Here is a 14,091-nt window from a genome sequence, read left to right on the forward strand (position 1 = left end):
AAAATTATTGGATGCTTATTAAAATGCCAGCCCTGGACCTTACCACTATGATGCCCAGATGCTGAGGATAGGTAGGTCTGGGGCAGAATCTTGGAATCTCTATTTTTTTTTTTTTTTTGGTACTGAGGATTGAACCCAAGGGCGCTTAACCTTGGAGCCACATCTCCAGCCCTCCTCCACCTATTTTTTTCTTTTTCTGAGACAATTCTCAGTAAGTTTCTTAGGGCTAGCTAAGTTGGTGAGGCTGGCCTTAAAATTGTGATCCTCCTGCCTCAGCCTCCCAAGCCACTGGGATTATAGGCAGGCTTGGATCACTGTGCCTGGTTTGGAATCCCCATATGTAATAAACTTTCTACAGACTGTGAGGTGGGCAGAGAGCCTCTGAACCTTGCATTGAGAACAAATCTAAAGTGTGGGATCTCTGAGGAGTCCTGGAAGGGCAATTAGGAATGTGCATCTCTGCCTTACAGTTGTTCAAGATGCCCCAGCCCTGACACTTCTGCATTTCAGTTCTGGCTGTCAAACAGCTACCCAGTGAGTCAGCTGTAGCACTCACCTGTCTTCCTTGGACCTTGCAGCCCTTGGACACTCCAATTCATCTCATGGCTCCCCAAATACCATTCTGTCAAGGATGGTTTGGGGTTGGAGAAGAAGAGGGAAGACAAGTTTCTATCCACTCAACTGATGCCAACTTGACCTCGTAAGGTGCACGGTGTGGCTTCTAGCTGTCTGCTTGAGGGGACGCAAAGAGAATTCTCTTTCCAGAAGAGAACTCAGTAGAGGTGAAGGTTAATGAGACCATGGAGTGAGCACCTAATATTTTCAAAGGACATTATACAACATAGAGATATGAATTGATGGTTCTATCTGACATACACTGCAGCTGACTTCTTCTTTTCTAGACAACTCAAACTCTCTCTTACTCTAGGAGGAGGGAAAAAAAAAAACATGACCTATGTAAGAGAGAACTGGAACTCAAGTTTTTGCAACTTTGAGAGAAGTCTTGTTTGTGTTCTTCTGGGGTAAAAAGCTCTCACCGCGTCCCCCACGCCTGCTCTGCAAGTGACACACAGTGAGACCAAGAACTACGTAAAGAGCCCACTCAGCACACACTGATTTAATCTCTGCCACTTGTCACCTCCCTGTGGGGGCTCAACAGAAACAAAAGCCTTGATTACAGAGCCTACAATCATTTTTGTTCTGTGCCCAAATCCTGATCTTTCAAAGCTTGTTCAGCTTTTACCTAAATAGGGCAAGCTTCCCAGCAAGCCCTGTGAGGGTGAATGAAAGAAACTGGTATAAAGTCATTCCATGGAATTTTTGCATCTCTTGCTTTTTCTGCAAGAGGGGTGACTGGGGTGCTACCAGGGACCCTTCCTGGCCAAGGTCTAGTTCTATTTTCTCCCGACTTAGAGTCTACTTGTCTTTTAAGAAGACTTCAAACTAGCCTTCTCATTGGGTACATCAGGGAACTGAGGTTTAGTCGGGGATCTGTGCTGGTCATGGCCTGTGTGTTCTCGAGTCCCCTGATGTTCCTGTCCCGCCTAGTTGTGCATCTTTGGGGCTTGATTCTGGCCCACTGGCTTCCAGTGGTGGTAGAGGAGAGGGCAGGAGCAAAGGAGAAGCCAACATATTTCTCCCCCTTTCTCTTGTGTCTCTGGGGAGCATCTCTGGCAGTGGCCACATCCCTTCCCTCTTCTTACCACACTTCCCAGATGCCAGACAGACTCCATCCTGTGTAGGAACTAATCCTATCAACCCCTATTCATGCCTCTTGCGTAGGGGTCAGTCCAATTTTTTCTCTTTTTCGGGCCACATATTAAATACTCTAGGCTTTTGTAGGCCAAGAGGCAACATTGAGGATATTTGATACATACTTATGCAGTATTTAATACATAATGATTTTAAAATGTAAAAAAAACATTCTGTGAGCTTAATTCTTTATATTCGTTTTAAAAATTGAACACCTGGCATAAGCTCTTTTGCCCTGAATAGATTCTGACGGATCTGAGAGGCAATGACCTGTTTAAAGCCATCTTCTGTGCAACGGGGGCTATTAACCACTCCATAAATCTCTCTGTGTCTTCTGGTCTCCGGGAATGCATGCACAAACACGTCGCAAAGGAATCGCGGGGACCCGTCCTTCCAGTCCAGCCAGATGGCTGCCTGTTTGTGTCGAGGTGGAGGCTGTGAGTTGGTGTTGAAAGGCCAGCGGCCCGCAGGGAGACCCACAGACCCGCGTGAGGAACAAGGATCTTAAAATATTGAAGTCGTTCTCCATCTTGAGCTGTGCTACCCAACCTCACCGGCAAAAGTGATGAAAAAATCTGGCAAATAGGGCTGAGTCGTAGCTGTGAGTGAGCACCAGATGTGAGGCGTGGAGGGCCACGCAGAGACACTGTGCCTGAGCGTCCCCACCGGCTCCACCCTGTTCCAGGCTACCCCTGTGTCTTTCCTGATGACTGCGATGACCTCCTTCCTGTCCCCCTTGACCGCATCCCTGCTTCATCTCTCTGAAGTTTATCTACTTTAACAGCTAGATCATGTTTTTAATCATAATATACATTTTTATTTGAACATAGTCTTTTTTAAAAAAAATAATCATTCATAGCCAGGTCTTTTATAAACACAAATGGCACAGGCCCCTCTGCTCAGGCCCTCCAGTGGCTTCCCGTTTCAATCACTGTACAATCCAGACTTCTCATGTTAGCCCACCAGACCCCGCGGGACCCAGCCTCTGCCTCTCTCTTCCACTCCATCTTCTGCCAGGTCCCTTTCGCAATTTCCAGTCCAGCAAAAACCTGGCTTCCTTGCTGACCCTCCACCCTCCCCACACTGGGACGTCAGGCCCCTGCTCTTGTTCTCTCCCTGGAATACAACCCTCAGAGATCTGTGAGGTGGCCTTTCTCTCTCTTTCCTTTCAGGTGTGCTCTGAAATGCCATTTCTTCATTCGAGTTTTTCTCCAATCAGCTAATCTAAAGCAGCACCACCTCTCCCTTGGCGCTTTAATACTCTTAACTTCCTTTCAAGACTTTCATTAGCGCTTGACACTTTGCCTTAACTCTTACTTTCTGATCTCATACCTACTTTGTCTTTCATTCACTCTTCCTCAAGAACTTGTCCAGACCTCCTCCTGAGGCAGGGCATTCGGGGACCATCAAAGCCGAGATCACGTGACCCTCTCCAGCCCCACCAACACTTCTCTGCGTAAAGCTCATTTTCTTATAGAAATGACGACTGTGGGAAAAAAAGGATATGTGTACACACATATTTATTTATTTATCTTTCTTACTTCTTAATTGTCTTTTTGAGCAAGAAGCCAGGCCTACTTTACCAACCCATACATGCCAAGTATCTGTATGTTCAGGGCCTCATCCACTGTAGATGATCAATCAGTATTTATGGAGAGAATGAATAAATGATGCAGGATGAGCTAATTCATAGATCTAGGAAAATGACTGAAGAATCTCCCCATGGTACAGAGGTTCTGGGGGAACCACCCATATCTCTGGTTCTGGCCATTTCTGTATACAACGCTGGCTTTCTGAGGCCAGTATCCACATTGCCCGACTGAGGACTTTCTGAATGGCAGGCTCATGCTTGATCTGCATGCCACACCAGGGAGTTAGCACCTGCCTGAGCAGCTCTTGACCAATGACCAGCAGGAGCAGCTCGAAAGTGACCCCTGCCTGATACAGGTGCTATTGAACCTTATTGCCCACAGTGTCCCGGAGTCTCGGGTGCTCTACTTGCTCATGGTGGTAACTTGCCCCATAATCCATTCTTCATCTGCTTCTTCCCTCTCCTACATCACATCTTCATTCCTTAATGGAACGTTCCAGGGATCTACCAAGAAAGCTACTTTCACTCAAATCCTGATTACAGTGATGCAGCCATATCTATGTTCATAGCAGCTCAATTCACAGTAGCTAAACTATGGAACCCACTTAGGTGCCCTCCAACAGATGAATGGAAAAAGAAAGTGTGGGCTATATACATAATGGAATATTACTCAGCCTTAAGGAAGAATGAAATGATGGCATTCACAGGAAAATGGATGGAGCTGGACATTATCATGCTAAGCAAAGTAAGCCAATCCCAAAAAACCAAAGGCCTGATGTTTTCTCTAATATGTGGATCACTGATTCATAATTGGGGTGGCGGGTAGGTGGGAGGAATGGAGGAACTTTGGATTGGGCAGAGGGGAATGAGGGGAGGGGAGAGGTATGGTGGGGAGATGGTGAAATGAGATGGATATTATTACCCTATTACATGTATGATTGCAGGAGCCGTGGGACTCTGCATCACATACAGTCATGTACAGAGGAATCATGTACAGAAGAATGAGAAGCTGTGTTCCCTTTGTGTACAATGGGTCATTCTTCATTCTGCTGTCTTGTATAACTCATTAGAACAAATTTTAAAAAATGGAATAAAAAGAAGAAGGTGTTTTGGAGAAAACCCCAACTGAGACATGCATTATAGCCAGTTCCTCACCTACCACTCTCCTTTTAGAGAGCGCTGCAGCTAAAGCATTTCAACCTGGCATTTGTACAGGCTGGGAGGGCCTCGTGGGGTAGGGTATAGATTAATTTATCACTCGCTAATTAACTTCTTCCATGCCAACAGTCATTGTGCACATTTGTATAAATTTTTGTGATTCTTACAAACATTCTCTACAAATGATTATTCCTTTCTTCATCCTAAAAAATGTCTTGTCCTTGGCCTACTGCGGAACTCTGACGCCCATTCCTTCTGCTAGACCCCATTATTAATGGTAACAGCGATGATGCAATTCAGGGACCACTTGATACGAGCGAGCGAGACTCTCCTACCTAATTAGCTTGCGTTATCTAGTGGAGAGGCCGTTGCTAGAGCAGGAGCGAGATACCATTATTCTTTCCTTTTACAGTAAGGGAGCCTGGGGGGTCCTGGGCTCCACACAGCTTACAGCACAGCCTTGCTCTCAGGCTGGGAATCTATAACTCGTCCACCCCCTGCGTGGCAGGCTTGGATTGGAAGCCAGGAAATTGCCCTGGACCCTGCAGCCCACTGCTTTCACATTTCCATGAAGCCACCAAGTCTCATCTTCCCCCGCAAATTTAGTTTGGGGCACAACATTAAAATGACATCCTGTAGTCATAAAGTTTCTACCATTTTAGCCAGAAAGAGTGACGTTTTTTAGTAATGAGAAACCATAAACGAATGCTTAAATGTAATTGCAAACGAAGCATTTCCTGAACACAAGACATAAAAAATTGCAGCCCTTAACATTTTTATTTTCCCCAAACTGGCTCTTTTTGGTTAAAAAAAATGCTTATCATAATCACTCTTGGGCATGAATATTCCTTCTGTTCCCACCCGGGCAGAGCCAGCATTGCTATATGACGGCCCTGCTCCCACAGCTTTCCTGACAGTTATTTCCACCTACCCCCGGGTTCCAAAGAGGAGCACGGAGCAAGGGAGGATTCATGAGGCGAGGGAAGGGGCCTGTCATGCAGCCTGTGCCCTGCTGGGCAGCCCAGCTGGCCTCTCCTCAGTGCCGGCACCCCCTCTTTGAAGTCTCTGTTCCAGGGATCACAAGGGTCAGGCTGAGCCTCGTTTCTCCTCCCTCACTGATGCCAAGCAACCTCCCAGATACCACATTAGTGCCCCAATGACTTCTCCATCTGTCACTTTATTTCTCCTTGAAGTTTAGTGAGAAGAAAAAAAAAATCGGACTCACAATAATACCTCACAGAGCCTCCTAAATAAACATTAGAGAGTTAAAAGCAAGTCAATCAATGTGAGGGGATAGAATAGGTGCACATTTTAGTGTTTGCATATAGGCTCTGCTTATGATGGGAGTTGGTCTGATTCTGGATAAAATACAAGGTAAGGAAAAGGTTGGCCAGATGTGTTGGCACATGCCTGTAATTCCAGCAGCTTGGGAGGCTGAGGCAGGAGAATCGTGAGTTCAAAGCCAGCCTCAGCAACTTAGTGAGACCCTGAGCAACTTAGCAAGACCCTGTCTCCAAATAAAACATTAAAAAGGGCTGGGGATGGAGCACGTCATTTGTTTGTGAATTAACTAGAATAATTATTTTTTAGCTTTCTCGTTTATTTTTAATTACTCTTACTTGATTATGAAATAAAAATAATATTCTAAAAGAAAACTCACCAAATGCCAGGCCTTATTTTAAACATTTTGCATATATTTCATTTAACTTATATAACGGTACTGTGAAAGAGGTCATTCTATCTCTGTTCCACAGACAAGGAACAGGAATGATAAATGAGTTTTCTCAACATTACACAGCTAAGCTTTTGTTTGTTAGTTAGTTTGGCATATGCAACACTTTGTAACATGATTCATAGGTAGAGTAAGTGAGGATCTACTTGATTGATTAATTGATTGATTGATCTTCCTTAATGATGATAAATTTCTCAAGCAATGCCAGCATCTTAGGTTCAACCTCTTAGGAGCAGACCCTGAGGTCAGGATTTGAGTGCAACTCATTTGGAGAGGATTCATCTTTACAAACACCAACAGGACAATTGCAAAGTAAGACTGGACAGGAAAAGAAGATAATCAAAGCTTGTTAGTGATCAGATCTGCACTGTAGGTGGAGTCAGCCTGCTGAGTGACCCTGCAAAGGGGACAGAATATGCCTTAGAGTTGTACCACCCAAGAGCTAAGGAAAGTAGAATACTTAACCTCTCTCACACTGGTCATTGCATGAAGGCTACTGTAGGGGACATTAACTTCCCAGGATTTCTGGCCTGTCCTGCCTATTGATCAGTCAAGATTCTGCAATAAACAAAAATATTTGCCAGATGCAGTGGCACACACTTATAATCCCAAGTGGCTCAGAAAGTTGAGTCAGGAGGATGGCAAGTTCATATCCAGCCTCAGCAAAAGCCAGGCCCTAAGCAACTCAGTGAGACCCTGTCTCTAAATAAAATACAAAACAGGGCTGGGGAGGTGGCTCAGTGGTTAACTCACCTGGGTTCAATTCTGGTAACCATCCCTGCCCCCCCCCAAAAAGAAAAATATTTAATGGTTATGGGGGCTTATAGTGAGAAGGGTAGGCATGAATGGTACGGAGATAGAGCAGATGGACGGCAGTGGTAATATCTGCTCCAGCCTGCCTGTATAAAACAAATCAGAATCATGACACCGTATATAGTCTTGTATTCTATGCAGAGTGTATTTCACGTATCTTTCCTCCCCCCCACCCCACTTTTTTTATTGGTGCATTGTACTGGAGATAATGGTGGGATTGTTGCTACACACCTGTCCATGCACATGATAGAACCCTATAATTTGGTCAGTATCACTTTCCAGCACTCCCCCCACCCCTTCTCACCCCTGGTCCCTTTCCTCTATTCTACTGATCTTTCATTGATATTTACATATCTTTAAATATTGAGAAAATGACTTTCAATGGCTGCCTAGCATTTCACGCTTTGGCTTATAAAGAAAGTAGTCAGAGTACTGAGTCCAGAAGGACCCTACTCCCAATTCATCAAGCAAACTGCATACCAACAGAGCATGTTATAGTGGATGAGAAAACTATGTGTTTTACTCGCAAATCAAAAGGAAGGCCAGGTGAAAAAAAAATGTTTTCCCTCCACAGTAAAACAACAGGTTGTTGAATGGAAATTCTTTCTGATAAATGTACAAGTCAAGCCATGCATGGTGGTGGTGCATGCCTGTAATCTCAGAGGCTCTGGAGGCTGAGTCAGGAGGATTGCGAGTTCAAAGCCAGCCTCAGCAACAGTGAGGTGCTAAGCAACTCAGTGAGACCCTGTCTCTAAATCAAATATAAAATAGGGCTGGGGATGGGGCTCAGAGGCCGAGTGCCCCTGAGTTTAATCTACAGTACCCTCTGCCCCAAAAGAAAGGCATAAGTCAAAAATACACATGTATGGAGGTGGAAAAGGAATTGCATATTTGGGCCAAGTTATCAAAAGCAGCACTTGGGTATTTTGTGAGTTAGCTAGGATTTTTCTAATTGACATTATTTTACATCCTGAATATTTGTCTGATAACAACTTCAGTAGCTTTCTTTGATCTGTCATTTGCAAAATAACTGTTTTTGTTCAGATGACTTGGCATTTGAATTTGTTGTCCTCATTTTTGCGATGAACTGAACAGAAGACACTGCATGCTCTTATTTCTCAGGTTATGAGCAAATCATTGGCATTGGCTTGTGAAGTTTTAGGAGCAAATGAATTTTTTGCCTTACTGAGAACTGGACCCAGGGGCATTCTACCAGTGAGTTACACCCCCAGTATTTTAATTTTTGTTGTTGTTTTGTTGTTGTTGTTGTACCAGGGATTGAACTCAGGGGCACTCGACCACTGAGCCACATCCCAAGCCCATTTTATTTAGAGACAGGGCCTGGATAAGTTGCTGAGATCCTGTTATAAAAGGCTCCTTTCTTCCTGAACTGTAGATTTTAAATTGCTTTTAGGAGACTGGGGCTTCCCAAGAGGTATTGGAGAGTCTGCAGGGTATGGGATGATGGGGATGGACCATTTGTGTGGAAGAGGAAGAGAGCCCAGGAGGACCAGCCCAGAGCTTCAAGCTCATGTTTTGCAGGGTGGGGAGGGGTACCAAGGATTGAAATCAGGGACACTCAACCACTGAGCCCCATCCCCAGCCCTATTTTGTATTTTATTTAGAAACAGGGTCTCACTAGGTGCTTAGCACTTCGCTGTTGCTGAGGCTGGCTTTGAACTCGTGATCCTCCTGTCTCAGCCTCCTAAACTGCTGGGATTACAGGCGTGCACCACCACTACTGGCTCTGACCTAATGAATTCTGGCTCTGACTTAATGAATTCTTGACTGAGGTTAGTAAACATCCAATGCCCATCTCCTGTCCATTGCCAATTCTCTACTCTGACCCTAGATCATGAATGCTCTTCGGTGAGCAGGCATCAGCATGGCCACTCTCCTCCACAAGCCAAAGGCTTCATCTAGAACTTTCAGAAGTGTCAAAAACCCCCAGCCCATGTCCACCAGCACAGCATAGCTATCATGACCGGATTGCCAGGGATGATATGCTTAGTATTTCTGAGCTCCACTCTGTAATTGTTAAAAACAGTCCTGGTGCAAGGGTGTCTGCAAATCTTAAAATTTAACAGTCAGAATATTGGTAAAAATGTCACTTCTCTGTGATTCATTACCTATGAATTGAGGCCGCTTTGTCTTAGACTAGGAAAAGTTTGATAGAACAACATTTAAAAGGTACATTCCATGATATACAAAGCCTCTGAGATATCCAGTGGGAAAAAATGAGTTTTTGTGTATTTGGGGGGGAATACTGTGCTTCTTTAGATGATTTCAAAATGAGCATTAGAAGGATAAAGTGCTAGCCAGGTGTGGCGGCGCACACCTGTATACCCAGTGACTGGGGAGGCTGAGGCAGGAGGATTGCAAGTTTGAGGCCAGTCTCAGAAACTTAGTGAGGTCCCAAGCAACTTAGCAAGACCCAGTATCAAAATTAAAAAAAAATTTAAAAAAGGGCTGGGATGTGGCTCAGGGATAAAGCACCTCTGGGTTCAATCCTCAGTACCAAAAAAAAAAAAAAAAAAAAGTGCTAACAAGTATTTCTTAGATTTGATTCTACTTTAAAATTCTTCCTCCCAGTGACTCTTTCTTTTTCTCTCCCACCTCTTCTCCTTTCCTATTTTTCCTCCTTCATTTCTTTCCACTTAGTAACATTAGTTATCTAGGTCTCCATGAAAATAGTCTTGAAAAACACTGTACTTACCTGTTTTTTTTTTAATGTGGGGGTGTTAATTTTTACTCATTTTCTGTAATCATAGCGCCAGCACCATGCTTGGTACAAAATGAATACTAGCAAACATTCATTAGTTGAAAGGAATAGGAGAGTATACTAACAAGATGTCAATATAATGAATTGTATGTTGTTTTTGAAAAACACACCCGTAATTTGATGCCAATTATATGGGAGTTTTACATAAATTAATCGTATTTGCCTTGAGTTCAATTAATCCACTTTGGCTATATGGATCGGAATCAAAAGATGTGAGGTTTGGAATAGGCATCGAGCTATCATTTAGTATACAGGACACAAACATAGATAAGGCATTGTCTTTCATCCTGAATTTGTAAAGAGGCTTACATTTCTCATAGTTTAAGTGTATCAATAGAGATCTGAGCCCTGGCTCAAGACAGGGGGGCTCAAACACTGACCCCATCTCTCACTGGCTAAGGGAATATGAGCAAACACACCTGTGTCTCAGTTTCCTCATTTGTAGATGGAGAGGGTGATAGCACACCCTTCAGGGTCAGTGTGATGATGTAATGCAATTACTCAGGTGAACCAGCTGAGCAGAGTGTCCGGCCCATGGAAAAGTATTCAGTATTAATATTATTAAATGTATTAAATAGCCAGAACTGCATCAATAGGATATGAAAGGTGACACAAATCTGGAGAGAATTTGGGGACCTTAAGGATGGAGAAATGGAATGGAGGGGAACTGTAGAACTAGGGTAACTGTATTGATAGCCCCCAATATCCTGGGTAATAAGTTGATTTTGTTGGGGGTATTTTTCTGTTTTGTTTTGTTTCGGAGGACAGTCCATTCTGACTTGCAGGTACGACTCATGATCCTCCCAGGGTGGGGAAGTGGGTGAACACCCCTTTGGGAATCTCAGGGTATGAACAGAGTCCTTTCAGTTTACCCAGAAGCCCCTGGGAGAAACCCCCGATGGAAGAAAGCCCCCTCTTTGCGAAGCTGGGGAGCAAACGGCCATGCCCTACCTGAAGGGGTAGGCGAATGCTATGTCGATGCTGAGGTTACTTTCTGTCTTGTTGACGCAGTCCACACTTAGCCGAAGGCCTCCAGAGTAGCCACCACATGTTGCAAATGCAAAGATGGCAAAAAGCTGTGGAGAAGAGAGAGAGAGAGAGAAGGTGCTATTAGGACGACGTTGACTTAAATATATAAATTAAAATATGTACGTGAAATAAAATCAGATGTGTTACACATAATATATAAATATTTATGATATAATTTATTTATATATGTTATATATAATATATAAATATTTATTTATAATATTATTTATTTATATATATTTTATGTACGATATTTTTATGTTTTTATACATGTTTTAAAAATATATAATACATATATGTTATATATTATATATTTTTATATTTATTTATTTTATAGAATAATATTTTATATATTTTATTATATATTTATATGTAATATTTTATTATATTTTATTTAATATAATTTATTATATGTACTCTTAAATATTTAATATTTTGTATTTTATATATTTTATTTTACATATGCATTAATAATATATAATAATTAAAATTAGGAGCTTAGTGTCTGGATCAAGGGTGGCTGTGGTCCTTCCAAAGAACACCCTCATGTTTGGTTAAGGCTGGAGCTTGAAACTTGCAACAATAGTGAGGTCTAGAGAATAATTTGGTGAGCTAGAGGAATGTTACTGAAGAATTGTTGGGGACCAGGGCTGTGTCCCCTCTCAGTTTGTAAAGAGCTGCCATGCATCCGAGGGAGGAGACGTATGTCATAGTCAATGACCTGGAAAGCCGTGTGCTAATGGGTTACCAATGGAAGAGACTGGTTAATGATAACAATGCCTTATGAATCCTTCACAGGGAATGTTTGGGGACAGTTTTATTTGCTATTTAAATCAGTATTTAAAGACTAGAAACAAGCCAGGTGCAGTGGTGCACACCTGTAATCCCAGCAGCTTGGAGGATCACGAGTTCAAAGCCAGCCTCAGCAACTTAGTGAGGCCCTAAGCAACTCAGCAAAACCCTGTCTCTGATAAAATATAAAAAAGGGCTGGGGATGTGCCTCAATGGTCAAGTGCCTCTGGTACCAAACAAAACAAAACCCAGCTCCATTAAGAAAAAAAAAAAAAAAAAAAAAAAAAATATATATATATATATATATATATATATATATATATATATATATATATGGTAGATGTAGAAAGCAAGATATATTCATATATGCTAATGAGTGTGAAGCATTTAGAACAGATCCTCCCTGCACAGTGTTAGCACTCAACAAATATTAGCAAACATTATTACTGTAAATAGTAGGTGCTGTGATAAGTTGTTCCAGGCCAAAAGGTAGGAAATTTAGATTCACTCCCTAGGCAAATCCACACAACCCTCAGCTCCCGGGAGTCAACATCCTAGCAACAGATTTTTTTCAGAGCGCTAGCTTTCCTTCATAGTCTACCTAACCCATAGGGTTACAGGCATTCAGAGGCCACTCCAGCCCACTCCATAATCTGGGAATAAAGTACAGAACACCATGGCTGAAGGGGACCCCCATCTCTGTCCCTGGGGTGCAGATTTGCTGATTTTTTTCATGGCCAAATGATTTCAGTATCAGTAGGAATGGGGAATAAGGAGAAAGTGATTTTAATTGTTCAGTAGTTAAATATATATTTCATCATATAATACTGGATATCCCACCCCCTCTACCATGTCAAAATAGCATTTTTGGTAAGACTTCTTCTAGAAATTACCATGGAGTCTGAAGCCCTGGACTATAGCTGTAGAGAGAACTCTTTCTGGCTCTAAATTTCCTAATCTGTAAAACAGGGTCATTTTATAAACCTCCCTCAACTGCTGAGAAAATTAAGTTGCTGAGTCTGGCCGTGAACCTGTGATCCTCCTGCCTCAATCTCCCAAGTCACTGGGATTACAAGTGTGTGCCACCACACGCAGCTTGCTAGAATTAAAAAAGAGGAATATATACTTATGTGCGACCCTCTCCTAATTCACAGAGAGATTTGTGTGATATTTACACATATGCATTTCTCAGGGTAAGAACCTTCAGTGTGTAACAGGCAAGTTATCCAAAGAAGTACATGAGGTGGCATTGACCACTGTGGCCCTTTGATGGGCCAGTTGTTGTGCCCAACACGTAACACATATGATCATATTTTCTAATGACAACAGTGTTGTGATGAGCGTGTGAAGCTTAATATTCCTATGTTAAAAGTATGGCAGGCAGCTTGGGGGAGGCTGAGGCAGGAGGATCGCAAGCCGGCCTCAGCAACTTAGCCAGAACCTAAGCAACCTAATGGGACCCTGTTTCAAAAATAAATAAATTAATTAAAAGGGCTGGGGATGTGGCTTAGTGGTTAAATGCCCTTGGGTTCAATCCCTGGTACCCCCCCCCCAAAAAAAAAATCAGAATAGAAAATAGAAATAGAATAATCACTTAATCACACTTAACCACTTCACAAATTTGCATTTAAAAAAAATCCCTTGGGGGGCATTTAAAACACATCAAGTTCAAGAAGATGAAGATGAATCTTGTTCATTTCAGTGCTTAATAGCTATGTAGACACTACCTTGGCTTTTCATCTCATATTAAAGTTGTGTATTAGGTAGCAGGGTCTGATGAATACCGCCAGGTGAAACTTAAGAGGGAATGATAAGTATGTATTTAACTTGTTCAAAGAGTTACAGGTGTGGAAAGGAGGCACCCAACTATTGAAACCATGTACACCATTATTTTTTTTTTTCTTGGAGCCTTTATTGAGCTTTGAGAACACAAAGCATTAGACTCCAGGTAAATGTGATACCTGTGGCTTTCAGGTTGATGAAAGGGAAATCATACTGTGTGACCCACATGAAATTCACATGGTTTGGGTGAGGATTAAGCGGATAATGTCTGCGGAACACAGGAAGAGTCAGATCCTGCTGAGTGATTAACTCATTACAGGGACGAGGATTCCATGTTTGAGAGAGTGAAATCAGCTCCCCCAGAGTGCATCAGACAGGGGGCCTGGTCCTGTAAATAGAACCATCAAGGCAATGAGGACACATGTCTCTTGGGGTAGCTGTCGAGATTCTCTTAGTGCTGCAGAGCCAACGTAAAGTGGGAGGAAACGGAAGCAGTTCTTCCCACCAGTTCCCCTTCCAATCCTCACCCAGCACTTCACCCCAAGTGACAGAGCAGAGCAGTTCTGGAGTTAGGCAGATTCAAGTTGGAGCCAATTGCTAGCCAGAGGACACTGGGTAGATTACTATATTTCTCCTGTAGCAGAAAATGAGGGTCAGGAC

General features: G+C 42.8%; 1 protein-coding gene across 2 annotated transcripts in view; it reads right to left on the reverse strand.

The window, feature by feature from the left end:
- Positions 1–14,091, reverse strand: part of Synpr (synaptoporin) — a 341,624-nt gene that overhangs the window by 130,116 nt on the left and 197,417 nt on the right. For both annotated transcript variants that reach the window (XM_058582084.1, XM_046452949.2), the window contains one exon: positions 10,780–10,904. In XM_058582084.1, coding sequence (XP_058438067.1) covers positions 10,780–10,904 — 125 coding nt within the window. The remainder of the gene's footprint in view (positions 1–10,779; positions 10,905–14,091) is intronic.

This window comes from Marmota monax, unplaced genomic scaffold (assembly GCF_021218885.2).
Source record: "Marmota monax isolate L192 unplaced genomic scaffold, Marmota_monax_Labrador192_F-V1.1 WCK01_AAM20220418_F8-fsc00042, whole genome shotgun sequence".
Taxonomy (NCBI): Eukaryota; Metazoa; Chordata; class Mammalia; order Rodentia; family Sciuridae; genus Marmota; species Marmota monax.